Source organism: Camelus ferus, chromosome 13, assembly GCF_009834535.1.
Source record: "Camelus ferus isolate YT-003-E chromosome 13, BCGSAC_Cfer_1.0, whole genome shotgun sequence".
NCBI lineage: Eukaryota > Metazoa > Chordata > Mammalia > Artiodactyla > Camelidae > Camelus > Camelus ferus.
In genome coordinates this window covers 33,892,850-33,920,394 of record NC_045708.1, presented here as the reverse complement: position 1 = coordinate 33,920,394, position 27,545 = coordinate 33,892,850, and the positions used below count along the sequence as shown (strand labels likewise).

Sequence of the window (27,545 nt, the reverse complement as noted above, 5' to 3'; positions counted from 1 at the left end):
AAATTAAAGTGCTTAGAAATTTGAAAAATAAGATTAGTAGCTTTTCTGTGTGAAGTCCAATAGCCATAGCAATTCCACGATGTCCTGAAATGACATAAATATATATATAAATGACATAAATATATATAAACATAAAATATATATAAACAAAGAATAGCACAGTATATATTCAGTCTATTTAAACTGGCCTGCAGTCTAACAATAATTCAGATTTGCTTTGGATAATTACCTCTTATTACCCCACCTATAAAACTGTGCCTTCCTTGTTCTGTGCTTGTCATGTCCTTCCATTTCCCCATGCCATCTAGTACAAAACTTAATGTGTAGTAGCTCTTCAGTATCGCATTTATAGATTTTATTGCACTAAGTTTATTCTCTTTCTAATTTAATAAATCCATTCCCTTAATCTCTATGTGTGTACAGCAATGCGTTGCTCACTTATTAACACTGTCAGTTGTCAGTACACCTGGACCAATACTATATGGGCAACCTTTTAATTAACTTTCACACTCATTATGCTTTAACTTTTTTTTTATGATAATGTACCATATGCAAATGAGGAAAATCAGTCTAAGAGATTTTAAATGGCAAAACCGGGGCCAGATCTTCAAAGCCAATGCTTGTTACACTATACCATAATCCAAAAAAAATTTTAATGTCTAAGGAATAAGCCATTTATAAAGCTGAGTCATTCCAGTCCAAAAATGAAGTCAGTAATTACTTTCCATTCAATTCAGAAATTATCTACTCTATGAAGAGCATTTAATATATATCCTACTTAGAAGTCCAGTGGTAGTAAAATGTTTAGTTTAAGTCTTTGGTTTTTGAGTTATTATTAAGCAAAAAAGAAGGCATTTATCTTATTGTTGTTACTCAAAAAATTAGCATCTGCTTCAACTCTCCTCTTGCCCTTTCCTTTCTTCCTTTTAACAGACTTTATTTTTAAGAAGATTTTTAGATTAACAGGAAAGTTGGGAGCATCATACAGAGTCCCCTTATACCCCACACAGAGTTTCTCCTATTAGTAACATCTTATAGTTAGTATGGTGTATTTGTTACAATTAACTATCTAATACTGGTACATCATTATTAGTTAAAGTCCATGGTTTATTCAGATTTTCTTAGTTTTTAACCTAGAATCATTTTCTGTTCCGTGATCCCAACCGTGATACCACATTAGATTTCATTGTCATATCACTTTAGGCTCTTAGCCACTTTCTCAGGCTCTGCTTGCTTTGATAACCTTGACAGTTTGGAGAAGTACAGGTCAGGTATCTAATAGGATTCTCCACTATTAGAATGTGTCTGATGTTTCTCTCAGGATAAGTCTGGGTTTATAGGTTATTGGAAGGAAGACCACAGAGGGAAAGTGCCATTTTCATCACAGCATATCTGTCAAGTATACATACTCTCAGCATGACTATTGATGTTGGCCTTGATCACCTGGCTAAAGCACTGTTGGTCAGATTCCTCCATGATGAGGTTACTCTTTCCCCTACTCCTTTATGTCCTGTGCACTTTGAAAGGATGTTACTATGCCCAGCCCACATCTAAGGAGTAGAGAATTATGTGTTATGCTTGCCCCTTTTTTCTGTCTAATTCATATCATCTTATACTTCTCTTTCACATATTTTAAAGCAGTTCTAAAAAAAATCATGAGGGGCTCACACAAAATCTTTTTCTTTTACATCCTAAATTCAATCTGTAATCAAATCCTATTGAGTCTACCTTCAAATACATATACAGAATCCAACAACCTCTCACCACCTCCATTGCTACCATTCTGGTTCAAGCCATCCACCTCTCCCTTAGGTTATTGCAGCAGCCTTCTAACTGGTCTCCTTCCTTCTGCCTTTGCCCCCTACAGTTTATTCTCTATGTGGCAACCATGGTGATCCTTTTAAAACCTAAAATCAGATCTTGTCAGTCCCCTATTTAAAAACTTCCAATTAACATCCTATCTAACTCAAGCGTGTAGCTAAGTCCTTGTAAGGCCCTATGTGATCTACCAACACTTCCTACCCCTTCAACTGTTTATATTCTCCTCACTCACTGTGTTCAGCACATACTGGCCTCCTGCTCTTCCTTGAAGATGCCAGTGAGCTCCCACCCCAGGGCCTTTGCACATAATGTAACCCATGGCAGCCATCAAAGGGTGCCACTTGACTCTCTTTCCATTAAGAACTTGCCAGTTATCTGCAAAGAGTACACTTGGCTGACAGCTTCTTGTGGCTTTCAGGATCTGCCTTAGCTTTGGTGCTTGCTCTTTATGGGAAGCCCCAGGCAATGACTGAGCACAGCAAGGGTTCTAGTCATTTCTGCCTAATGTGGAACTCCTCTAATGGGCAACCTTTGCTCCAGAGTTCTCTACTGGGTCAGTTACATTATGTCAGACATGCATAGCTTTCTGAAGATCTTCCTAGTCTCACATCGGAGCTGAGGAACTCAGTCATTCCCCTTAAAATGTGTGCCCCAGATTCTAGGAATTTTTTCCAGGAAAGCAGAGAATGACAATCTGTGCAGCATATATTTCTTGGCTAGTTTGACACATTTTTCAGGATAGGGTTTTCACTCTCTCAAAAGGGTGGACACCTTTTCAGAAGACAGCCTATAATTGCAGCTCAGACTTCAAAGTACTCCCGTAATGCTCAGCAGACTAACAACAGTCTAGAGGAAAGGAAGTGACGTTTCGAATCCAGACTCTATACTAACTAGCTGTGTGATCTTTTACATTTCCTCACTTGCTAAATAGGGATAGTAATAACTACTTTGGCTGTTAGGACAATTGCATAAGATAATGGCAGAGAAGGCATAATTACCAATAACAGTTGTGGAAATAATTATAAATCATCACACTAATATTAATATCATATTCTGTATATGTTATATATATTATCTATATGTATAATACCAATACCATAATAATACCAGTATTTGTGGAGATAAATGTGAATGGCTTATAAATTTAAGTCACGTTCTTTTCTGCTCAACAGGAAGGAATTTTTTTAATTTTATGTTATTGAGAGGAGAGGACGCTTCTTATGAGAGAAACTGGAAGAAATGTAACTTCCCTTCTCCTTTTGACAGCTCCTTTTGACAGTTCAATCAGTGTTTGGTTCGCTTCTAGTCGCCTAGCGACAATCACGTCAGGGAGCACTTCCGGCTGCTTCTGCCATCCTCTCACCAGCTAGGCTGGGCTTCTCATTGCGCGTGCGCAAGGCCCGCCCCACCCCGGAACTCAACCGTTGACGATATTGAAGCGTTTAAATCCTCCGGAACCTGATCCTAGAGCGCCGGTGGCGCTTTTATTTCTCCACGGAGGCTTGGGATTGGTCGGGCGCGGAACATACGGGGCACTGATTGGCTGGCGCACCAGGGCGTCTCGGCTACTGTGCATGACACCTCCTTCCCCCGCCCCTACTCCCTGACGGGTTGGATTTCTGACCAGTTAGCAGGCGTGGCGCGGGCTTCGGTTTCACGAGCTTGTGTTTGCCGCCTTGGTTCCCGCGACCCCAACGTCTCAGAGGCGGGGCGGAGTTGGCCGAGGCGCTGCTTGGAGCTGACCTCTGTTCCTGCCCAACAAACCAACCTTGGCTCCTCGGAGATTGCGGTGAGTGGGTCTTTGTGCTTCGGTTCCCCTGAGGGGCTACAGCCAGGCCTGGGGAAGGGGGTTGAGCAACACTCGGGGCCCTGTGGTGGGTTCTGCCCTCCAGGACCCTGGACTGATGACTTGAAGGGAAACTAGTAGGAGAAATTAATTAAGCGGACCACGAATTCCTTGGGAATCATTTGAAATAGGTATGGGAACGAGGTTTGCAGTCAATAACGCGCCATTTAAAGTTTTTACTGTGAAAATTTCTTGACTGAAGCCTTCCTTGTATGCTCGGACAGCTACGTAGTACCGGATTAGTTAACTTTTGAAGTTTGTTGTCTGTGGGAAGTAAAGTAAAAACAACAAAGTGTGAAAATGCTGTGTGTGTGAACACAGGCAGTAGTGGCAGTAGTAACATCACCATGGTGTCTAAGAGATGGAGAGGAAGTGACATTAGGGTTGGTTTGTGAAGGATGATGGGGGGTTACCAGGGCATTCCAAGTAAAGGGGACAGCCTGTGTGCAAAGATTCTCAAACTCGGAAACTGCAAGTAGTTCACTTTGATCGTGATGTAGGATGAGTGAATAAGGGATAAAGTTGGAATAATAGGATGGGGCCAGATTATTCCGTATAGAAAAGAAGTAGAGCCATTAACTCTAAGGAGGAAAATAACTTGATCAGATTTACTTAGAAATGCCTTTCTAGCAGCAGTGTGGAGACATTTCAGTAAATCTGGTGAGAGCTGATGAAGTGAGTAACTAAGGTAATGGAGATGGGAAGACAGAATTTATATGAGGAAGGAGGGAGAAAGGAGAGGTAAGGATGATTTGGTGGTTTCCATTTGATACACAATGATGCCATTATCCACGGAGAATATGTTTTGCTAGGTATAAGTCTTACGTGGTTTTTGGTTTCACTAGTTTTAATTGCTTGTGTGTTACTGCCAAAATAAACTGTCTCATGTGTATTTTCTTAAATGAGAAATAGATCAATTATCTTTTTACCCTAATGCATAAAGGAAGAAGAGACGAACAGAGTTTTAAGACTCGTTTAATGAAGAAAAAAAGGCACTTTACTACTTCCTAGAGTTACAGCTATCAATCTGAATATTGTCATCCATGACAACCAAATAGTGTAGAAGGGCTTTAGAGTTTAAAACATACATTCCATAGAAGCTGCATGAAGTCCGGATACTTCCAAGAGGGGCTTTTTAGTCAGCTTACAAGGCACTTTCAATAGGGTTTTGTTCTTGTAAATATTTCCAACTTCTGACTTTAAGTAAAAAATTCTTCTAAATGACTTCTGCACCAACATGAATAATTCTTTCCTTCCTTATCCTACTTCAATTCTTTTTTTTTTTTTTTTGCTAGCAATGAAACTGAATGTACAAGCCCTAAAGCTTAACTCTAAGACTTAATAAAAGCATAGGAAACAATGAACTGTAAAGAAAGGACCTTGAGGCCTGTATTTTGCTTAGATAATATTTAGATGGAGATATACAGTGGGCAATTAGAACTATGGGCTTGAAACTCAGAATAGAGGCGGAAACTGGAAGTTTGCTGTATACAGATATGTATGGAAGCAATGAGAGTCGATGAGCTTACTCAGAGAGGGCATGTGGAGCCAAAAAAAAGACTATTGACTTTGCACTGATACAAGTCAGTTTATGGGGATGCAGTATTTGTCTTCCACTTCCACAAGATTGAAAATTTGTTGACTTTATTATAGATTTGATAAATATCTAGCCCAAGTTCTTCCTATTTGTTGCTTTGTGGTTTTCTGAATATTATGAGGCTTTTGGTCCTAGTTTCATATATTAAATCTTACCTGTGCTATCCAGCTTACTAAGTTAATACAATGATCTGGGGGCAGAATATGTGCTTTCATTAATGAATTGATATATTGGTGGGTTTTGCTGCCTAGCATAAATACTAACATTAATTTATAGGTCAAATGACTATAAAGTATGAAAATGATCAGAATCTACAAGCATTTTTATCTTGTTAATCTATGGATGAAGATGCTTCATTAGTAATATTCTCTTTACTTCTTTAGGATACTGAGCATGTGAAACTGAATAAAGCATTTACCAACTGTCATGCAGCCTACGTATCCTCTTACAGGGCCCCAGATGAATACCAGGTATAAAAACATTTTTACAAAATATTTTTTCACAGCTGCTCACATAACTTGGAAAGGCAGGTTGGAATAGAGGGAAAAAATAATTCCTAGAATCAGAAAATCTGGGTTCATATCCCAGCTCTACCACTTATTAGATGGGTGACCTTGATCAAATTAATTAACTTCTCTAAGCCTCAATTTCCTCACCTGTAAATCGGGCATAGTAATCTCTAACAGAAGATTATTGTGAAGGGTTAAATAATAAAATTCCTGAACCAAAGTGACTGAGACATAGTAGGCACTCTGTAAAAGTTTCATTTCCTCCTTCCCTTATTTTAGTTTCACAGAGGGTCTTCTTACTGATAAAAGATAGTACCTGAACTTTTGAGACTAAAAATCACATGCATATTTATTTACATTTTAGACAAATGGGAAACCCTAAACACTAATTCCTTGATGGAAAAAAATTTGCATTGTATACACCAAGTTTCCTAAATGTCCCTAATCCTCTTCCCACTCATGTGGAGTAGGAAGGAGGAGCTAGCCACCTGTCTCCTAATTTTCTCAGTCTGTCAGTACTTTTGAGGACCAGGAGAATTAGTTTGTGTTATTTGGCTCTTTGGATGATTTATTGTTCTTTTTCCCCCCAGAGAAGAACAATTAATGCTGAGATGTGAATTTTTTCCTTCTAAACTAGAATTGTGTGCATGAGTTACCTTTATTTGCTCTATTATTTTCCTTTGTGCCAGATGTTCTTGATGAAGACAATGGGAAACATGACCCAGAGAGGCTATCATATTCCTTTTGCTTAATTTTAGCCCTTCTGTTCCTACTGCCACCTCTTATTCTTTGGAAATTTGTCAACCTCTATTCTCTTTTTAATTTTTTTATTGGGTCAAATCCATTCCTTACATTCTAGGTAAAATAACATACTCATGTGATCTAAACTGATTATTCCTGGTATATTCAACATTAGTTTTTAAAATTCATTTATTGAACTCTGGTTTTCACTAATCTATGGGCTTTAGGGCAGCAGTTTTGAATATTTCTGGCTAGAGCCCCCTTTGACTATCTGATAGGCATGAATCTCATTCCCTAAGGAAAATTACTTGTATACCTACATGCAAAATTTTGCACCCAATTTTGAGGTGTTGGGTCTCTCTTGCCTCCAAAGTCTACCTATATACCTTAGATTAAGAAAAAGACTGATAACAGCATTTATTGAAGTCTTGCTCTACCAGGTTCTATGCTAAGCACTTTGCATGCATTACTCTTCTTTAAACCTCATAACAAACCCATGAGGTGTAGGTACTATTATCATCCCCTTCATTTTTTTTTTAATGAGGAAACTAGCATAGAGGATTAACATTAACCAACCCAAAGTTATACAGTTGGTAAATGGTATAGCCAGGATTTAAACCCAAAATGATTTCTACTCTGTACTGCAAGGAAGTAAACATGAAGTAGTGTAGGTTGGGTTTTAAAAGTGCTATAGACTACTGAGAGCAAAAAGAAATAGCTAACATTGAGCTCTTACAATCAGCCAGGAAATTTTATAAGCATTTTATGTATATTGACTCATTTAGTATTCAGTATAACTACCAGGAGATACTGATATTATCCTTTTTAACAGATGAGGAAACTGAGGCACAGAGGGCATTAAGTAACTTGATCAAGGTCACATAGCTATCAAGTTTTGAAGCCATGTTTTAGACCTAAGCAGTTGATTTCCAGGCTTTGCTCTTAACCCCTATATTATACTGCTTCTCACCAATTGGTAAATAATAAATATATTAGATATAGAGACATAGATAAATGGACAGTTGTCACTTGCTAGCTTTTTGACCTTGAACAGATTTCTTGATCCCAGACTGTGTTCTCATTTCAAAAAAGGGAGTTTAAAAAATCCTTCTTATAGATATTATCAGCTCAGATCAGACAAGGATATGAAAGCATATAGCTAAGAACATGGTGGAGCCAGATGTTGAACCCAGACTCTAAAGCACTACGTCATTCAGTTTCTAGAACTATAAGTGTTGAAATCAGCCACATTTAGATTCAAATTCCAGCTCTGCTACTTATTGCTATATCAAGTTATAAAAGTTAATAAAGTGTTTCTGAAACAATTTTAGAAATATTGTATATGTAAAGTGCCCAGCAGGGTGCCTGGTACATAGTAGGTGATCAGTAAACTAGGGCTTATATTTTAGTTGAGAAGCTTTACCAGATGATACATGAAAGTAAGATCTGTGGTATGATGAATAATCTTTCAGTTTAATAGTCTACCACCATGCAAATGCACTTCTGCAGGAAGCTCACTGTTGGAGGATTCTTGCTTTAATTACATGGGACTTGAGCTGATATTTTCTCCCAGTCCTTTCTTTCCGTTGTCTCTTTCTTATTGTAGTTTTCTCATGTGACTCATTTATGTAAAATAAAACTTTGTGATGGTACCCTATATGATTTAGCTTTGAAACCTTGCTTTACGTTGCATGTATCATTTTTTTTTGAGGAATTATTAAGGATGTACTTTTGATGCTTCAAAAATTAAACTTATGCGATAGAGCCCAAGGTACCAAATTTGGAAACACTGAAAAGTTTTTATGCTTTTCATAATTTTTAAAGGTATTTTCTAGCAGTTATCTATAAATCAGTTCAGAAGGACAGATTTTAATTTTAAATTTAAATGTAAATTCATGGCTTATACTCGTTTTTCTATAAAATCTTGAAGAATTTATAGATTGACACTCCCAGTTCTTTTTCTAAAAGCTTATGTGTATATAAATTTATATATGCATAGGAAAAAAGGACAGGAAAAAGCCATACCTGAATTTTGAGCGCTTATTATCTTGATAGAGTTACAAGCTATTTTTATTTTCTTGGTACTTTTTACAAGTATTTTTCAAGTCTTCTAAAATTACGAAAGTCATCTGAAAAGCCATGTCATTTAGAGTTAAACTGTTTCTTATAAAATTTCTACTGTTTTCTTTTCATTGTGTTTTGATTTAAAAAAAATTTTTTTTTAAAGATTTTCTTCAAGCAGGATGGTGCCTTTCTGTTTTCCTCCATCAAAATGTGCACTTTGGAATCCAATGCCAATTGGGGATTTCATCTACTTACATCTCAATTACTACAGGTATGGGATGTTTTTCTTTTCAAGTCAAACCAGTATAAACAGGAGTCAAAAGAATGTGTAAGGCAAAGTTGATTACTAAGAACAATGACTAATTCTTTTTTTTTTTTTAACTTCTCCATTTAGAAGCTCCCCTCAGACAAAATATTCTTTCTGCTGCTTCTTAAATCTGTTCCTTGTGCTTTTGAGAAGTAATCTTAATTTCACAATTAAAACATTCTACAAATCTGAATTTCTAAGTATCATAGGAATTCAAAAGAAATAAAATACAATAAAAGCTGAAAGGTTTTCATCATGTTTCAGCATGGTGTCTTTGTAGAGCATTGAGAAGATTGAACTGATTTTGAGTGGACAGATCATATTAGAAGGAATATAAATTAAAGTTATGGCCAGGATCATGAAAGAAAGATATAGAAGCTTAGGGTTAAAGTAATAGAAAATAGAGATCCATTGAGATTTTATGTATAAGAGAGTTTCTTATTAAAAGCAAAGTTCTAAGAAGGATGGATCATAGTGGGGAGAGCCTAGAGTCAGCCCAGATGGGACATGGTTTTCTGTCATTAGATTTATACTGAAGTGATTTAAGACAGTATAACTGGAGTCAGTCTGCCTGGAGGGTCAAATCCTGATTTTTGACTTCAGTAAAATAGCCAAGGATCAGTTTCTTATTTGTAAAATTGGGATAGTGATACTTGTTTCATATTACCCTTGTGAGGATTAAATGAGACAAAGTCTGTCAAGCAGCAGTTGACACAGTGCCAGGACACAGGCATTCAATACATGTTAGCTCTTGTAAGGGCTTAGAGCAGAGTAGCAGTATTGAGACCAAGAGGAAAGAATGAAACAAGGTGTTTTGAAGAAACAGTTTATAGCATTTGATGATCAACTGTACAGAGAAACTGAAAAGATAAAAGTCAAAAAGTATTTAAGTTCTAAACCAGTTGGGAGAGAAGGATGGCATCACTGACAAAAACAGAGTGTCTTGTGGAAATTCAATTAAATATTTGTTAGACTTGTTCATTCTTTTCTCCTCTTTTCTATAGTTTCTTTTATATTTTCTCTTGTTATCTTTCTGTGCTACATTTTGAGTTATTTCTTTTGTTCTTCAACTCTTTCTCTTTAGCTGTGCTTAGTTGCCATCTAAACTGTTCATTTAGGTTTTTTAAATGTGGAGGTATACCATATCTGTGAAAGATTGTTTATAATATGTATGCACAGTTTATAGGATGATAAACATTTGTGTGCCTGTTCCCAGTTGATTATAATAATCCATTAAGATTTTAATTGTATTTTTATTTCTACAAGTTCTTTGTAGTTATTTTTCAAATTTGTCTGTTCTTTTTTGATAGTATCTTGTTCCTTGCTCATATTTTAGAGTCCATTTTATATTTCTTTAAACATTTTAGTTGTATTTATTTATATTCTGTATTCAGTAATGCTAGTGTCTGAAGTCCATAGACAATATGTAAACAAATAGATGTGATATTTCAGTCAGACTTTTATTTACAAAAACAGGAGGGCTCATAGTTTCTTGATCGTTGCTCTGGTTCATAAAATTAAGCAAATGCCTGGAGAACAACTATAACTTCAGAGTCTGCTTATTGCAGTTCTACTTTCCAGGCAGCCCTCCTTACCCCCTGCTTTTGACCCTAGGATTTCCCAACAGTGATCTTTCTGTGCATTTTAAAAGATGTGTATTATATTTTAGGTGGCATTTTATGGCAGTAGGGTTTTTTTAGGATATCAGATCCACCATGTTTGTAAAAGACTTTTGTTATTTTTCAGAAATCCAAAACTTGTGATAACTGAAAAGACTATCCGACTTGCTTGTCGTCATGCTAAGCAGAACAAAAAAAACTTGCCATGCTTTTTACTTGGTTCTCTCACAGTAGATGAAGGTAATACACTTTAAAAAATTATTTTTATGACTATAATAGAACTTGTGTTTGTTTCAGCCAATTATTGTAATATACTTTGTGCTGATTTTTATATACTAAGGTTATGAAGATGAGTAAAAGTTGATACTACTCATCACAGACTTTACTACAATCTGATTAGATGGATAAAGACATATGCAAGTCATTTTTTAAAATAAGAATTTAGTATGAACAAGATGTTTTCCTGTAATCTAGGCTTGCATGGTTGATTTCACATTTCGTAATTGGCATGCTATATAATAATTGCTATTTTTGTTCTTCAGATGAAGAAAGTGTGACATTGACAGTAGATCGTTTTGATCCTGGTCGAGAAGTACCTGAATGCTTAGAAAGAACCCCTACTGCTACTCTTCCAGGGGACTTTGTGATTCCATGCAAAATTCATACTCAAGGACCTTGTTCAAGAGAAATAATAGCTCACAATGCAGATGACTTTGATTCAGCTTTTAAGGTGAGATTTGTTGATAACGTGATTATTCTTAATTCAATACAAGAATCAAACTGTGTACTATGTTGTATTTTAATAAACCCATATTTAATAGGTATTCATAGTAGTTTCTGACTGAATGATTTTGACCTAAAATGCAATTAAATATAGTTTCGGAGAGCAGAAATCCTAGTAGGTAACATGAGTAGCATTCCAGAACAGGAAGCAATGTGACCAAGATAGCAAAATGTAAGATGTGTTCAGGGTGACATTAAGGGTGGAGATTTTTGCTGGATTTGTGGGCAATCAGACTTGAATAATAGTTTGTCTAGATTTATAGAGATCCTTGTCTGCCAGACAAAGGAATTTGAACTTTGTCAAATGGGCCATGTTTTTCATTGAAGACTTCTGGAAAGAGGAGATACTATGAAATCAGGGATAGTTAATGTGATAGGGCAGACTGACTGAAGTCAGAATAGTTAGGCCATTGTAGTAGAAAGTGTGTATTAGAGTGGGCTGTATTAGCCTATAGAGCGGTGGCAGTGCAACTGGAAAGGACACAGTGAGCATGAGCAACTACAGAGGAAGAACTAACTTGACAATTTGGGATAATAAGACTTTAGATTCTCTGAGACTAAGTCAAGTACATTTATGAGTTCATTTATGTCCATTTTCACCCATGTAATAAATATTTATTGAAAGGGACATTCTCCAGTAAGAATTTATGATGCTGCTGGAACATACAGGTTGGAGAAATGTGATGGAGCTTGGTACAGTAAATTTCGTTTGCTGTAATATAATTATTCATGTAACCTTTTGGTCACATGGAAGAAATAAGAGAATTGAAATGTTGCGAATCAGAAATCATTTAATTTTGTTAGTGCAAGATATATATGTGTATATGCACTAGTATGAAACAAAACCTTTAGGGATATGGACAAATTTCAAAGTTTAAAAATAACTGTATAATATTGATTTTTCAGGCTTTGCAGCACCATGTATGTAACAAAGAATCTTTGGATTGTGGTAAACTGCTTTCCCTAAGAGCTCATATCACTTCCAGGGAGAGTTTGGACAGTGTGGATTTTGACTTGGATTGGGCAGCCGTAACTCTAGCAAATACCTTTAAATGCACACCTGTGAAGCCCATCCCCATTATTCCAACAGCTCTGGCAAGGAACTTGAGCAGTAATCTGAGTATTTCTCAAGTTCAAGGTACCTATAAATATGGGTAAGTAAGAGATCTGTTCATCCACAGTTTTGAATATTGGTCACATTAGTATATTTTCATGATATTCACATAATATGAAGTAATTGTTCCGTCAGTTTACGTGCCCAAGAGCTATGGTGGCTAGATAACCAAGGAAGGTGAAAAATAAAATTGTTAATTTTTGCTGAATATAGTTTTCTTTCAAAGAAGTGTGCCTACCACCCTAAGAAAAATTAGTGGTAAAAATCATATTAAAATTGGTTGTATTTTGAGATTTGAAAATTTAAGGAGGGATTATTCTCTATATCATTTTGCCCTTTATATTTTGCCTAGGTTTTAGGTCATCATCTTTTTGCTTGTCCTTTTTTTTTTTTTTTTTAACTGTAACCTGGCTGATAATGAGCCTAACAGAGACTGGAGAATTATTTATAATATGCAGTTTAATTGTGAATAATGAGCACTGCAGATAAAGGAGATAACTGAGTTAAAATTTATAGTACTCTTGTTTACCAAATTGTCAACCCCTTGAGGGTGGAGTTTCCTCACATTGCTGAAGCAGCACACTCTTCAGCTTCCTATCACCGTTCTTAGTTTCTTAGGAAATGTAAGCCAAATTGCTTGCTTTCTGATCCTTAGCAGGGCTGTGTGCCTGAATCCTTATCTGTTGTCTACTGAGCTAGGTCAGACAATGTAAGCACTCGCTGCTTTAAAGTCTAAGCAATTCGCTTCTGGCTTCCTTTCCCACTGACTCCACCCAGTTCCTGTTAGGTCTCTAGGGCTGAACATGTTTGCCAAGGTACACTCAACTCCAAGTCTTGTCTTCCAAACATGCCTCTTCAAAAGAGGATAAGAAAAAGGATTTTCTTTTCAGAGGGTCCCTGAAAGAAAGTTCCCACATGCTGATCAGAGCATCTTTCTGGTTGGATTGGCACAAAGGAAAAAGTGTTGTTATATTCCAAAATTACAGAATGGTCCAAGGTGATAGTGATCAAAAAATGTTTGAATTAAGTTGAACATTTAATTCTCTTGGACTAATAAAGTGCTTCTCAATTGGGAAATAGGAATTTGTGTTAAAATTAACCAAAAAATTAATCTATTTTCCTTAGTACCCATGTCTATCTAGTGGTGAAGCATGAATTTACCATTCTTTGAATTATTCCATTGTGACCCCTTAATATGCTAGTAATAACCCAGAATGTTTAATACTCTATCTAATTTCGTATTCCCTTTGCCCTTTTCTATGTAGAATTATTTAATTTGTGACGTTTGCCTTTTTCTTTGACTACATTCATTTGTTTACCCTAATATTTATTAGGACCCATCTGGAATAAGTATTGTGTTGGACACTGGCATTAAATAGATTAAAAAAAAACCATACTTACTGTTCATTAAGTATATTAACATGTAAACATGATGTGGATAAACATAGTGGGGGTTTATATACAGTGCAGGGAAAGCAGGAGGGTGTGTCCAAATTGCCTTGGAAACTCATGGAAAGCCTGAGCTGGTTCTTAAAGAATAAGAATTTATCAGGTGCTCAAGGCAGAAAAGCTCTCAAAGCAGGTGTAAGTGTCATTGTTGATACATAAATCTCCTGCCAACTCACGCTTAATCATCTTGTCACATGGCTTGATAAATTCATGATTTTTGTGTTCTAGGGTTATTATATCAATAAAATAAATCCTTAGTGGTACTGTCAAGACTTTATATCATGAGTGGCATTTTTACTTTTGTGTTTTAAAGCCACAACAATAAAATTAACTCTCCATAATTGTAGTTATTCATATCCTTAAAACTTATTGTTAGTAAGAAATATAATAAAGTATAAATGCAGTATAATATCCTTTTCGGGAAAAGTGAGCTTTGGGGTTCTATCATGATGGTTCCAAAATTCTTTGTGAGTGGTTGGAGGAGTATAGTACGTGGAAGGCTGAATATGCCTTACCTCATTCAGCCTCCTTCAGTGAGAAGTCACATCTGTTACAGTCTTGTCAGTCAGTGGGTACTTGAACACTTCCAGCAACAGGAAATTCACTTCTCCCAGGAAAACTTATTTGCTTCTGAAATTGTCAGCCTTGATATTAATACTTTTGATTTTAAAAGTTGACACTTTTAGAGCAAACTTTTTAAAGAAGTGTGTAATCTTAGTGATCATTTTAATAGATAGCAATGTTAGGACAGTAAATCTCTTCAGTCTTGTCCTCATAATTACTGGGATCTTTTTCTCCACCTTGAACTGTTTTCTTTGTGTGCATGTGTTGAAAGGAATTAATCATCTGAATTATCTCCCTTGCCTAAAATATGTTTCTTCAACACTCAGATTATCTCTTTTAGGTAAAAGTATATATTTCCAATTGTTTTTACATGAATGTCTTCTATTTAGATATCTTACCATGGATGAAACACGCAAATTGTTACTTTTGCTGGAATCTGATCCCAAGGTTTATTCTCTACCATTAGTGGGAATGTAAGTGTTGCATTATTTATGAAACCTTTCAGCCACATATGTATTCTAATGTATATGATAAGCATGTGACTCATTTGTACTATGAATATGTAATTACTACTTGGATATAACTGATAAAGCCATAAAGGCCAGTGATGCTAAAGCTTCTTATTTTAATAACAGAATCAGTTAAAACAAGATTGTATCCAATCTTAGGAAGAACTCCATTACAGAAAACGAAGCTGAATTCTTCTGGTTGAAGTTGAAGCCGTGGAGCCCTGTTTCTTTACCCTCCTTCACTACCCTCTGTCCTTAAGGCTACTTGAAGAACCCAGGACTCAGAATAACACTGTGTAAAATTCACTGCCAGGCAATTTTGTAGAAATTCTTTTTATCGTTAATGGCTTGCTTTTTGGAGTTAGTGGTTAATGACATTTAGACACATTATTCAGTCAGAAATTTATATTTATTCAGCATTTAATGAGTGCTTACCCTATGCATAGTATTATGTTTCATACTGTGTTGGGATTTAAAGCTCCTCAAGGAATTTATAATTAAGGTTAAAATATTCAAATATTCACACTTAGAAAGATAAATAATAAGGAAATACATGATTTACTATGAAATAAACAATTTAGACAGTGGGCACTATTACTATTTGTAAGAGAGATGATAGGGCACTTTTTCTTAGAGAAGGCAAACTTGAGCTGGACCTTTAAGTGTGTAGATGATAGAAGGGGGGATTGATGGGGAAGGGAACCCACATGTGGTAATGAATGGTGTGTGCAGAGTTAAAAAATGAGACTGCACAAATGAACTGTGGACCATGAAGTCTACTTACAGTCTATTTGCCATGGTCCTGGTAGTGACAATGTGTTACTGCTGCTAAGTGAGTATCTACTAAGAGCTCTCTGTGTTTCACGCTACTTGTATATGTTATAGAATGTAATCTCAATAACTATAGTTTTAGGCTACTAACTTCGTTCTCCCCTTATTCAACCTATTCTTTCAAGTATGGGCTAATTGATTCCAGTTGATTTCTCTTTTCACCTCTGTTAACTATTTTCTCTCCCACCGTTTTACCATCATTTCAGGTGGAAGAGGACAGAAAGTAGCTCTCAATCTGTGTCTGTCTACAGTTGTAGCTATATTTCTATTCTCCCTCTTATCAGCAGGGTTTAATGTTCATAGATTTCTTACTAATGAGCCCTTCAGTTTATTCCTAGTGAATGCCAAGAATCCCTACCATGTTACCATTTTAAGTACTGATTTATAAACGACTATAGTTTTTAATTTCTGTTTTTTGTTTTAGTTGGCTGTCTGGTATTATACATATCTACAGTCCTCAGGTATGGGCTTGCTGCTTGCGATACATGTTCAGTTCTTCTATTCAAGAAAGGCAAGTGATTTTTTTCACTAGGGTTTTATTTTTATCTTTTCCTCCATTCATATTTTGTTGGTCTCATTTAAAATTCGTGCAATGCCTTAATATCTACAAACTAGAAGAACAGGCACACTAAGGAAAACAAACTATATTGAATGGGAATAAAACTAGAGAAAAAAGGTGACATGCTGTACTTGGCGATATGAAGGAGCTCACTTGCCTTACAGCAGTACTGTAACACAAAAGATACACTTTTTAGGAGTGGGAAAAAAAACCTAGAGATAATCTACTCTAGCATCCTATTCTATAAAAAAAGAGATTAATTTTCAGTGAAGTGACTGAAAGTGAGTTTGAATTTGTTATCTTACAAGTGTTTTAAGTTATACAGTGCTATATTGATAATACCCTAAGAAACACTAGCGATGAGATGTTTAATATTCTTCTTGGAACTAAAGCACAAGCATTGGAACTAATAGGGAAATTTTATTTCTACCTTAACTCCTCATTTAATTTTGTTATTTTGTACATGATACTACTCTTTGCCTCTTTCCTTCTTTATTTATTAAATGAAAATTCCAGAGTCTGTTTCTGTTTGCCTTGGTGACTCTAATATACTTTTTACAAAAAAAAAAAAAAAAAAATATTGAAAAGGCAGTCTAAGTACATGGCAATAAATCAGACATACATAAAGACACATAATATGTATATCCATGTATAACATTGTGCTGTACACCAGAAATTGATACAACATTGTAAACTGACTATATACCTCAATTAAAAAAAATAAAGATACATAATAAACGTAAGTCTCTTTCCACCCCATTTCCCCAGACCTTTTTCCTAGAGACAGTCACTGTTGAAGGGAGTATCTTGTGCTTCCTTCCTGAAATACCAATGCATAGACAAATGGCACCCTCCTCTACCCTGTAAAAATGAAATCACAAGTGGGAACATACTGTTCTCCCTTTTCTCTGTTGCTTTTTTCTTTATATCATTATACCTTGGAGATCATTACTAAATCTTGGCACCTACAGGTTTAATACACATATTTTATAACTGAAGAGTAAAATATACGATATTTTAAAAACTTCTTTTGTTTGCAGACAACTTTGTGTATACATCTTTGTGTGCATTTGCTAGTATGTTTGTAGAATAAATTTCTAAAAGTGGTTTTTCTGGGTCAAAAAGTATGTAATTTTAAATTTGGTAGATGTTGCTAATTTACCCTTCAAAGATTACCAGTTTATACATTGTGTGTTTAGCATGCCTGAGGTCCTAGGTTCGATCTCCAGTACCTCTATTAAAAATGAATAAATAAATAAATAATAAAACCTAATTACCTCCCCCAAAAAAGACAAAACAAACAAACAAATACAAAATTAGAGAATTCAGTAAGGTAGCTGCAAAGTTATTATGTAAAAATTCATTGCTTTTAGATTCCACATATAAGTGATATCATTTGATATTTTTCTTTCTCTTTCTGGGTTACTTCACTATATAACTGAAGTATTGTGCTGTGTACCAGAAGTTGGCACAACATTGTAAACTGATTATACTTCAATAAAAAAAAAAATATATTGTTGCTTTATACATGCAACTACCAGTTAGAAGATACAGTTCAAGAAAAGGCCTCATTAAAAACAAAACAAATTTTAAAAGACTACCAGGTTTTAATCTTTCCAGCAGTTTTGAGAGTACCTGTTTTCTCCATCCCCTCACTAACACTGTGGAACAAGTGTTAGTGATGTAGGAAGTACACATGCAATGTACCAAGCACTATTCATGACACTGGGAGTAAGCAGTAAACAAAATAAGGACTCCACAGAGATAGGCAGTAAACAAAAAATAAGTAAAAAAGTAAAATAAATAGTATTTTACAAGGTGATAAGTGCTGTGAAGAAAAATAAACAGGAGGTGGATATTGTGTGTTGATGGTAGTGGCAGGTAGGGTTGCAGTTTTAAATAGGGCAGTCAGGCAGGCAAAGACTTGAGGTGAGGGATTAAGCTACATTGCTGTCTAGGGCAGTGTCCCAGGCAGAGGATAATAAGTGCAAATGCTGTGGGTGAAAGATCATCTTTCATCTTCAAGGAACAACAAGGAGGCCAGTGTGGCTGGAAGGGAGTGAGGGAAGGGGAGAACAGCAAGACCTCAGAGAGGTAACAGGAAGGCCATTATTAGACTTTCAATCTTTGCAAATCCGGTAGATGAAAACTGACCTTTTTCAATGTTTTATAACTTCATCTTTTGGGAACTTCCTAATGAGAGACTTCCATGTCTTATTATTCTACTGAATCATGTGTCTTTTTTACGTTGCTTTGTAATAGCTCTCTTTCTCTTTCTCATTCTCTGTATATTTACACAGATATTTATAATATATAAAGTATATAGAAAAATACATATTTATAAAAATACATGTGTTATATGCAGCAAAGATTTTATATATATACATATATATTATAAAAATGTGCTTGTGTGTATATATGTATATGTATAGATATATGGCAAAAATTTGTTTCCCTCAGATTGTCATTTCATTTAACTTCGGTTAATATTTTTCCCCAAGCAGACTCTTTTAAAGTCCAATTTATCAATCTGTTTTTTTCTGTCTTGCTTAGAAAGGATTTTTATGAAATGAAAATCTCTTACGTTTTCTTCAGACATTTTTACAGTTGTCCTTTTTACCTTTTATTTTAATTATGAAGTACAATTTTATTTGCAATAAAAGAAATCAAATATTCATTTTAGCATACAGTTAGCTTTTATTATCAATGACTGGTCTTACTTTAATTTCTTATTGATAGTAAATGCTTGATACTAACTTATTGATAGTAAAAGTTAGTTTTGAAGCTCTCTGTGTTACTCTGAAGCATTAGGCAATTTCTTTGGTACCTGAACTCTTTAATTACTGCTAACCCTTTGAACCAGAGAGACATCAGCACCACTTGGCATTACCAGCTTAGGTTTATACTTTACAGTGTTCTGAGCAGTGATCTTGTCTGACTCTAGAGAGGAATTGAGCAGAATAGACATTCTGCCTTCTAAACCTCCACTGCTTTGTTCTATTAGTAGTGTAATATATCCCCCAATTATTTTTGATTCAACATTTTACAAAGTAGAGACAACTATTAAAAGTATTTTTAAATAGTTGAATTTGGTGTATATTTTAAGGACTCTTGATGACTTTATAAATATTTGTTGAGTCATGTAGTGAATAATAAAATGAATGTTCATTTCATCATTGTTTATAATAGTAAAATATTGTAAATTGTTGAAATACCCATTTTTATAAGTCTAAGTGAATCAATATTAGCACATCTATAAATTATACTGGATAGTCACTGAAAAAGAGTAAGGAGTTCTGAAGTATAATATAGAATAGTGACATGGAAAGAAATCCAAGATAGCCAAATAAGAAATACCAAACAGAAATAATATATATAGTATGGCCCTATTTTTGTTAAAGTGTATAAAATGTTTGCATATGCCTAGGGGAAAATTCTGGAAGTATATACACTAAACTGGAGAGTGGGGTGGGGTAGTCTTCATTTTCTATTTTATACATTCCTGTTTTTGTTTGAAGTATTATATATACAAGGAATATGTATTGCATAATAAAATGTATTTTAAAAATTTAAAAAATCAGTAACATTAAAAATAAGCATAAGCTTGCTCCCCAGTTTTCTTCTAAAAATTGGGTTGTTTAGTTAGTCTGTTAACTAGACCAAGAGACTCACATAGAATTCTTTTGAGTGTGTTGTTGTTATTGTCAGTAAATTTTCATTAAATGGCATTTTTTTTATCCAGGGTTTTTTCAGAATCTGGAAATTTCATTATAGTTCTCTACTCTGTGACACATAAGGATCCTGAGTTTTATGAATGCCTCCCTTGTGATGGCCGGTTACCTGACCTTCGATTCCAGCTACTAACCAGTAAGGAAACATTACATCTTTTCAAAGTAAGTGATTTGATTACCTAGCACATTAATGACCATTTGGTTACCTGTTGGCCTTTTAAACCCAATGATCTTTACCCTTAAAGACAGTAACTCAAACTATGAGGCTTTGTTTATTTATAATCAATCTTATTGAATATTAACTTTATTTATGGTTAATTTTGTTTTGTAAAATTTAGGCCATATGTCCAGAACCAAAGTCTAATACAGGATCAAAGGTTGTCCACAGAGTAACTTTCCCATGTTTTTCTAAAACTTTTGAAGAATATATCAAGAACTTATATGTTAAATTGTTAGCATATTAGCAATTAAAATGTTGTATCATTTTATGATATTGAGAGTCAATCTGTGACTTAGTGTTTTCTTTGCTCTATGTTATTTTTTAAGTGTGTAGATATAACAGATGGTTCCTCATACTTTAAAGTCAGTGACTATAATATATAACCTTAGGAATCAGAATAGTTTGTTGCTATATCTAATAAAATACATAAAAATACATCTAGGTAGATAGTCACAGAAAAAGTAGATCTTTGAAACCATGTCATTATGTAAAAACATTCTTAAGGCCACTTTTCAGTAAGACCAATAATAATTTTTAAAATTCTGTATTTTATCACAAAAATATTGAATACCTCTGAATAACTGTGTGTTTCCACTCAGGTCTTATTTTGTGCCTTTAATTTCATTTATAGGTTGTATCATTTCATGAATCAAGTTTTGTATTTTTATTATAAACATAACCATCTTAAATGATGTCTAATAATTTATTTCCATTTTAGAGACATATGTCATTCACTCATTTTATTCTTCAGATCATATCCTGAGTTTAAAGTTATTATTTTAACTACATCCCTGGTTATTGAGTAAGTTACATAGTAAAGATAATTTAGGTTTTCATTTTCATTTATGTAGTAGGGAGATGGATAGTTTTTTTTTTTTTTTAAGGTTACATAAAATTAGAATTACCATATGATTCAGCAGTTCCACTTTTGGGTATTTATCTAGAGGAAACAAACACATAAACTCCAAAAGATAGCTGCACCTCCATGTTAATTGCAGCACTTTTTATAATAGCCAAGACATTGAAGCAACCTAAGGGTCCATGGGTAGATGAATGGATAAAGAAAATGTGATATATATGTATAAAATGGAGTCATATTCAGCTATAAAAAGAAGAAAATCTTGCCATTTGTGACAATGTAGATGGACCTTGAGGGCATTATGCTAAGCAAAATAAGTCAGAGAAACATAAATACCATGTGATCTCACTTATATGTGGAATCTAAAAAAAAAAAAATTTAAACATTGTTGAATTCATAAACATGAAGAACAAATTGGAAGATTGGTGGTTTGCAAGAGGCACAGGGGCTTAAGGGTGGCCGAAATGGACCAAGGTGATCAAAAGGCACAAACTTCCAGTTATAAATTAATTCAATCATGAGGATGTAATGTACAGCATGGTGACTATAGTTAATAATACTATATTATATATTTGAAATTTCTTAAATTGATGGGTGTACACTGGATTTATTGTGTATATTTCACAGTATATACAAGTATCAAATCATTATGTTGTACACCTGAAAGTAATATGTCATATGTCAATTATATCTCAATTTAAAAAGTGATTTTATAAAAAAGGGGTGACAGTTGTAGAAATCAGAAGTCCCCTTCCACACAGTGTTTCATAGCTACTTTTCATCTAAATAGAATTCTCTGTTGTTTAAGTCACATCTCACAGTATGACCTACTTTATTTCAGAATGTTGAACCTTCTGACAAAAACCCAGTCTATTTTGAACTGAGTACTGAAGCCCAAAATGCAGAAAGAGAGTTTTTCAACAAAGTTTCCAAGAATCTTCCAATTAAGAGGTAAAAGATATTTTTATTATCATGTATACTTTTTTTTATTATATTCATTAATTTCTGATGAGTAAATGAAGTAACTCCTCAGTTATTTCTGAGGAAAGTATCTGTAAATCTCAGGTACAAGATGTCCTTGCTTTAAATTCATTCCTTCATACTCAGAAGTTGGAGAATAACTTAATGAAGTGACAACTCTAATGTGGTTCTCACTTGAGTTGATTTATCACATAAGGGAACAAAAATATTTGTCAGGAAATTATCTTGCTTAAGAAGCAGCATCCTGTTTTTGTTCAGTTTGCCTTATGTTCTTCTCTTCCTGTAGTTTTAAACCTAGGCCTATCAGATAAACTACTACAAAAAAATAACTCCTCTATCTAAAAAAGAAAACTTTTAAAGCAAATACACTTGGAGAATATTAAATAAAGGCTTATCAATTTGGGGGTTTGTATAAACCTTTTGTGGTAAAGGAGATATTCCCTTGTATTAGGGTTCTTCAGAGAAACAGGACCAACAGGATGTATATACAGAGAGAGTGAGAGAGAGAGATTTGTTTTAAGGAATTGACTTATGCAGTTTTGGGGGCTTGGCAAGTCCAAAATCCACAGGGTAGGCTGGCAGGCTAAGAAAAGTTAGAGTCCAAAGGTGATCTGCTGACAGAATTCCTTCTTTGTTCTATTTCTGTTCTATTTCTTTGTTCTATTTCTGTTAAGTCTTTGTTCTATTTCTGTTAAGACCTTCAGCTGATTGGATGAGACCCATCCACATCATGGAGGATAATATGCTTTACTAGTATCTATTGATTTAAATGTTAATCTCATCTTTAAAATATCTTCACAGAAACATCTAGAATAATGTTTGACCAAATATCTGGCTACTCTGATCTAGCCAAGTTGACACATAAAATTAACCCTTCATATCCCTATTTCAGCTTTCTCATCTATTCTACTATGTGCCATGTAGTGTGCTAAGATATAGCATCTCCAGCATGTGGGCTGGAGATACAGTGGCATTAAATACAGGTTTAGACATGATCCCTTCCCTCGTGAAATTTATAGTGCAGTAATGGAGTATTGAATATTCTCCATGTTATTCGAGAGGCCCATTAATTTAATATTTGTGAAGCATTTAATAACCTCATTTAAAGTTACTTTGAAATGCTAGTTTATTCTTTGATTCTGTGCTTCAGAAACTATTGTTATTTTTAACTTACATTAACAACTGATTTGTCCTTTTCTTAACTTTTTGACTATAACCATAACCTGTCTTTGGGCCTCTTTAATACTACCTATTTTGTATCTTGCATGAGAAAGAAACAGGTATAAGGTTTGTTAGAGATTATGGCAATTATTGAGAAAATAGCTTGGCCTTTTTTTAATAGCATTCATTCATCTGTCCTTAACTTGATTCTATAGGTAGAAGTTAACTATGATACAATTTTAAAATAAATGCCAGCTACGCCATCTATTTAAAGAAGCCACATAACATACTTGTGAATTCATGTTATGGTATAAGACATATTTGTGTTCAAGTCCTGGTTGTAAACATCAGTATCCCATCTGTAAAATGGGAATTATGACTCTATCTGTATTAGTTTCCCATTACTGTTCTAACAAATTACCCCAATCTTGGTGACTTCAAACAATACAAATTTATTATCTCCTAGTTCTGGAGGTCAGAATTTTGAAATGGGTTTGGGGGGCTAAAATCAAAGTCATAGTAAGGCTGGCTGCATTCCTTCTGGAAGCTTTACTGGTGAATCCATTTTATTCCCTTTCCCACCTTCTAGAGGCCACTTGCATTCCTTGTCTGGTGGCCCCTTGATCCGTCCTCAAAGCTAGAAGCATAGCATCTTCAGATCTCTCTTTGACCTCTGCTTTTATCCTCACATCTTCTTGGACTCTGGCCCTCTTGCCTCCATCTTATAAGGACCCCTGTGATTATATTGAGCCTACCTGGATAATCTAAAATAATTTCTGTCTCAAGATCCTTATCTTAATCACATCTGCAAACTCCCTTTTCCCTTGTATACTAACATATTCACAGGTTCTGGGAATTAGAAAGATGTCTGAGGTATACTCTCTCCATCTTTGGGAATTTTAAGTTATCCTCGAAACAGATTAATTAGGTCACCAGGAAACTATATTCTTATAGATTTGCAGAACATCTTCATTGTCTTAACTTTTAAGGCTTTATTCAAGATTTTATTGAATGCTAATGGAAGAGAAATCCAGATTAAGGGGACACTTGGAATTTCCTTAATATTGTTGAAAAACCTTGTCTATTTTCAACTCTGACCAAAGCTTTCATAAGAATCAGTCATTTTTAGATTTTAGTAAAATGTTTGTTTCTTCTAGAGAACTAGTGTTAAGTTTTTTCTTTTTTCTTTGAGTGCTAAGATAGCTCTGAAATGGATTTTATTGCTCAGTGTCAGAAATTTTTTGTGTGTGTGTTTATCATAAGTAAGTATATAGCAAATATTCCTTGCCACAAACTCAGTTGTACAAAAAAATGTAACTTTTTTCTTTTTAAAAGTACTTGTGGTGTGGGGAAGGGTGTAGCTCAGTGGTAGAGTGCGTGCATGGCCCAGCTTTCCTGGTCAACTGATGCTTGAAAACTAATATAAAAATGAAATTATTTGTGGTTGTCAGATACTAAATAAAATGATCCAGATACTACCATGGCTTATTCAGTTTCATAAAGAAGGAACAAATGAATACTAGATTGCTGAAGACTTGCTTTTTTTCCTATTCTTTAGGGCTTCCCAGAAGTTATCGCCAGGGAAAATGCCAATAAATGATCATGACTCTGGTGTTGAAGATGAAGATGTTTCTCCAAGACCAATTCCTAGTCCTCATCCAGTGAGTCAGAAGGTATCACTGATCCTGTAAAGAACTCATCTCACCTTTATAGTTAGAAACCTAACAAGTCTCTTCATGTTAAAGCACTCAATAGTATTACCTAGAACTTAAGTTTCATTCTAAGGTGTATCTAGCTAGCTATAGCTATACAGTTATGTCTATATATATATAGGTATATATATTTCTCACAGGTACATATAACTATTATATGTATTAATATATATGCATATATACCTATATTATAATAAGTACATGTAATTATTATTCCCAGAGAAAACTGAGGCACAGATTGTTTAAGTTACCTGCCCAGGATTACACAACGAGTAAGTAGTAGTAGTAAAGCTGTAGTTCAGGAGGTTGAGAATTTAGTAGAGCTAGTAATTCAAGAGGGTTGGTTTCTGATGCTTTTAACCCATGTGGACTCTACATTCTATACCATCACCAGAGCTTGACATCAGTCCTTATTACCATATTCTGAGAAGTCATTCTACTTGCTTCTGGAAAGTACTAATAGCCCGTCATAATTGTTTTTATTGCAGCCAACCAGTGGGTTATTTTAGATTTGTTATGCCTTATTTGGACTACTTACTTACTAGAAGAAAAAGGAATGGGCAAGATTTCTTAAAATTAGTGTTACAACTAGATTTACCACAGTATTTTGTTTACTCTTTTCTGCTCTCTTCCAACTCTTAATTTGTATCGGTGAAAAGAGTAACAGTGAATAATTTCACTTAGTAGACAAATGTTCTGAAATGCTTATTTGAAGACCCTTTCTTATTTAAGGTGCAGAAGCATTTGTTACTAGATCTGTTACTCATCCTGTGATAGTTTTTCTGCAGGGAGAGGGTAAAGAAAACTCTGTTACAAAATAGTTTCCCATACTGTGTTCTACGATCTAAGTAACACTAATCAGCGTTTTAATGAAAGGAGTGTCATCATTAAATAAGTTTGTGAGGACAAGGACTTTGTTTATTTTGCTCATGATTGCATTCCTAGTGCTAGCACATAGAATTTGCCCAGAAAATATTTGTCCCCTGTCTAAATAAAGATTAAGCACTTTTTAATAAGTAACTGGAAATAATTTGGGAAATACTAGTCTAAGGAAAATGAAGCATATATCATTCTCCTAAAAGGTACTTTCTCCTCTTTCATTTCTTTCCCATTTGTAGGTTTCTAAGATCCAGCCATCAGTTCCTGAACTTTCACTTGTGTTGGATGGCAACTTCATAGAATCAAACCCTGTGCCTAACCAATTGGAAATGGTGAATAATGAAAATCCTCCTTTGTTGATTAACCATTCTGAACACTTTGAGACATTGCAGCCCCAGCTTTATGATGAGAAACACAGCCCAGAAGCTGAAGCTGTGGAGTCTTCCTTGAGAGGGCTGCCAAGTCAGTTAAACCGGGACACTGCTCCCCTGAGACACTGCAAAGTAAGACAGCCATCTACCTGTAAGAAAGGGAACCCACATATCAAGAACACTGTTATACCATCTTCTCTTAATGGGCCATCTCCTGATACATCTGAAAAGCTTCAAACAGTTTCTGCTGGAAATGTACACAAAGAAGAGTATCCTATAAGGTCCTCCACATTTAATTCCAGGCAATCTTCTCTTGCTTCACAGTCCCACCCACACAATTTTGTTTCTTCACCTCATTCAGGAAGAGCAATGGAACTTCAGATTCCTACTCCCCCGCCACCGTCTTACTATTCCACAAATGTTTGCAGTTGTTGTCAGCATCACGGCCATGTTCAATATAGTCCAATAAATTCTTGGCAAGGAATGAATACAGTAGGATCTATTCAAGACCTCCAGTCTGAAGCCCTTCAGAAACATTCATTATTTCATCTGAATGGGTGTCCAGCTCAGTACCGTAATGCATTCTATTCTTCAAGTAGTCCTATAGCCTTGAGACCTCAGGGAAACATGGGGGGTTGTTCTCCCCACAGCAGTGTAGAACCATCACCTGTGGCAAGACTGCCTTCACATGTGGACTCATGTAACCCATGGCCTTGTGCAGTATGCATGCACACACCAAAGACTGGGTCAGATGATGGAATGATGGGACTGTCTCCGGATGCGTATAGATTCATCACAGAGCAGGACAGACAGCTGAGACAACTTCAGGCACAGGTTTGCTTGCTTTCTTAGTTCTGTTAAATTCTTGGTATTAATATGGCTTATTAAAAATAACTAGCAACTCTTCAGTAGTTACAGCTAATGGTATAGAATTGTAGACTGTCAGAACTAGAAGGGACCTTGGTATATTGTTTTATAGAGAAGAAAAATGAGGAGTAGAGAGAGAAAATGATTTACCCAATGACACATTGCTAGTTAGGAGTAGAAACAGGACTAGAAAGCAAGCCTTCTCTTCTCTGTCTTGTGGACATCTTTTTTTTATTTTTCAATATTTTTATTAGTGAAGTAAAAAAAATAGTGGAAAATAGTACACTCCTGAGAATTGGGAGCAGGCCAGTCCAGAGAGGAAAAATGGCCTCTGTCTTGTGGACATCTTAACCTACAACATGATTGTATTTTTCTTTCATTTTTTGCCTCTAATGAAATGTCTGTTATTTACTGCAACTTTATATACAACTAAATATGGAGCCTACACAGT

General features: G+C 35.0%; 1 protein-coding gene across 8 annotated transcripts in view; it reads left to right on the top strand.

The window, feature by feature from the left end:
• STIL (STIL centriolar assembly protein) overlaps positions 1 to 27,545 on the top strand; it is a 129,798-nt gene that overhangs the window by 81,209 nt on the left and 21,044 nt on the right. For 7 of the 8 annotated variants that reach the window (XM_032494212.1, XM_006178395.3, XM_032494210.1 and 4 more), the window contains 12 exons: positions 3,088 to 3,610; positions 5,648 to 5,734; positions 8,742 to 8,849; positions 10,632 to 10,744; positions 11,047 to 11,234; positions 12,194 to 12,441; positions 14,804 to 14,887; positions 16,179 to 16,265; positions 20,056 to 20,206; positions 21,965 to 22,074; positions 24,824 to 24,938; positions 26,096 to 27,061. In XM_032494212.1, the coding sequence (XP_032350103.1) occupies positions 5,691 to 5,734; positions 8,742 to 8,849; positions 10,632 to 10,744; positions 11,047 to 11,234; positions 12,194 to 12,441; positions 14,804 to 14,887; positions 16,179 to 16,265; positions 20,056 to 20,206; positions 21,965 to 22,074; positions 24,824 to 24,938; positions 26,096 to 27,061 (2,214 nt within the window). In that variant the 5' untranslated portion in view covers positions 3,088 to 3,610; positions 5,648 to 5,690. Of the gene's footprint in view, positions 1 to 2,993; positions 3,611 to 5,647; positions 5,735 to 8,741; positions 8,850 to 10,631; positions 10,745 to 11,046; positions 11,235 to 12,193; positions 12,442 to 14,803; positions 14,888 to 16,178; positions 16,266 to 20,055; positions 20,207 to 21,964; positions 22,075 to 24,823; positions 24,939 to 26,095; positions 27,062 to 27,545 lie in introns of all 8 variants that reach the window. The other variant, XM_032494214.1, reaches the window with a different exon arrangement.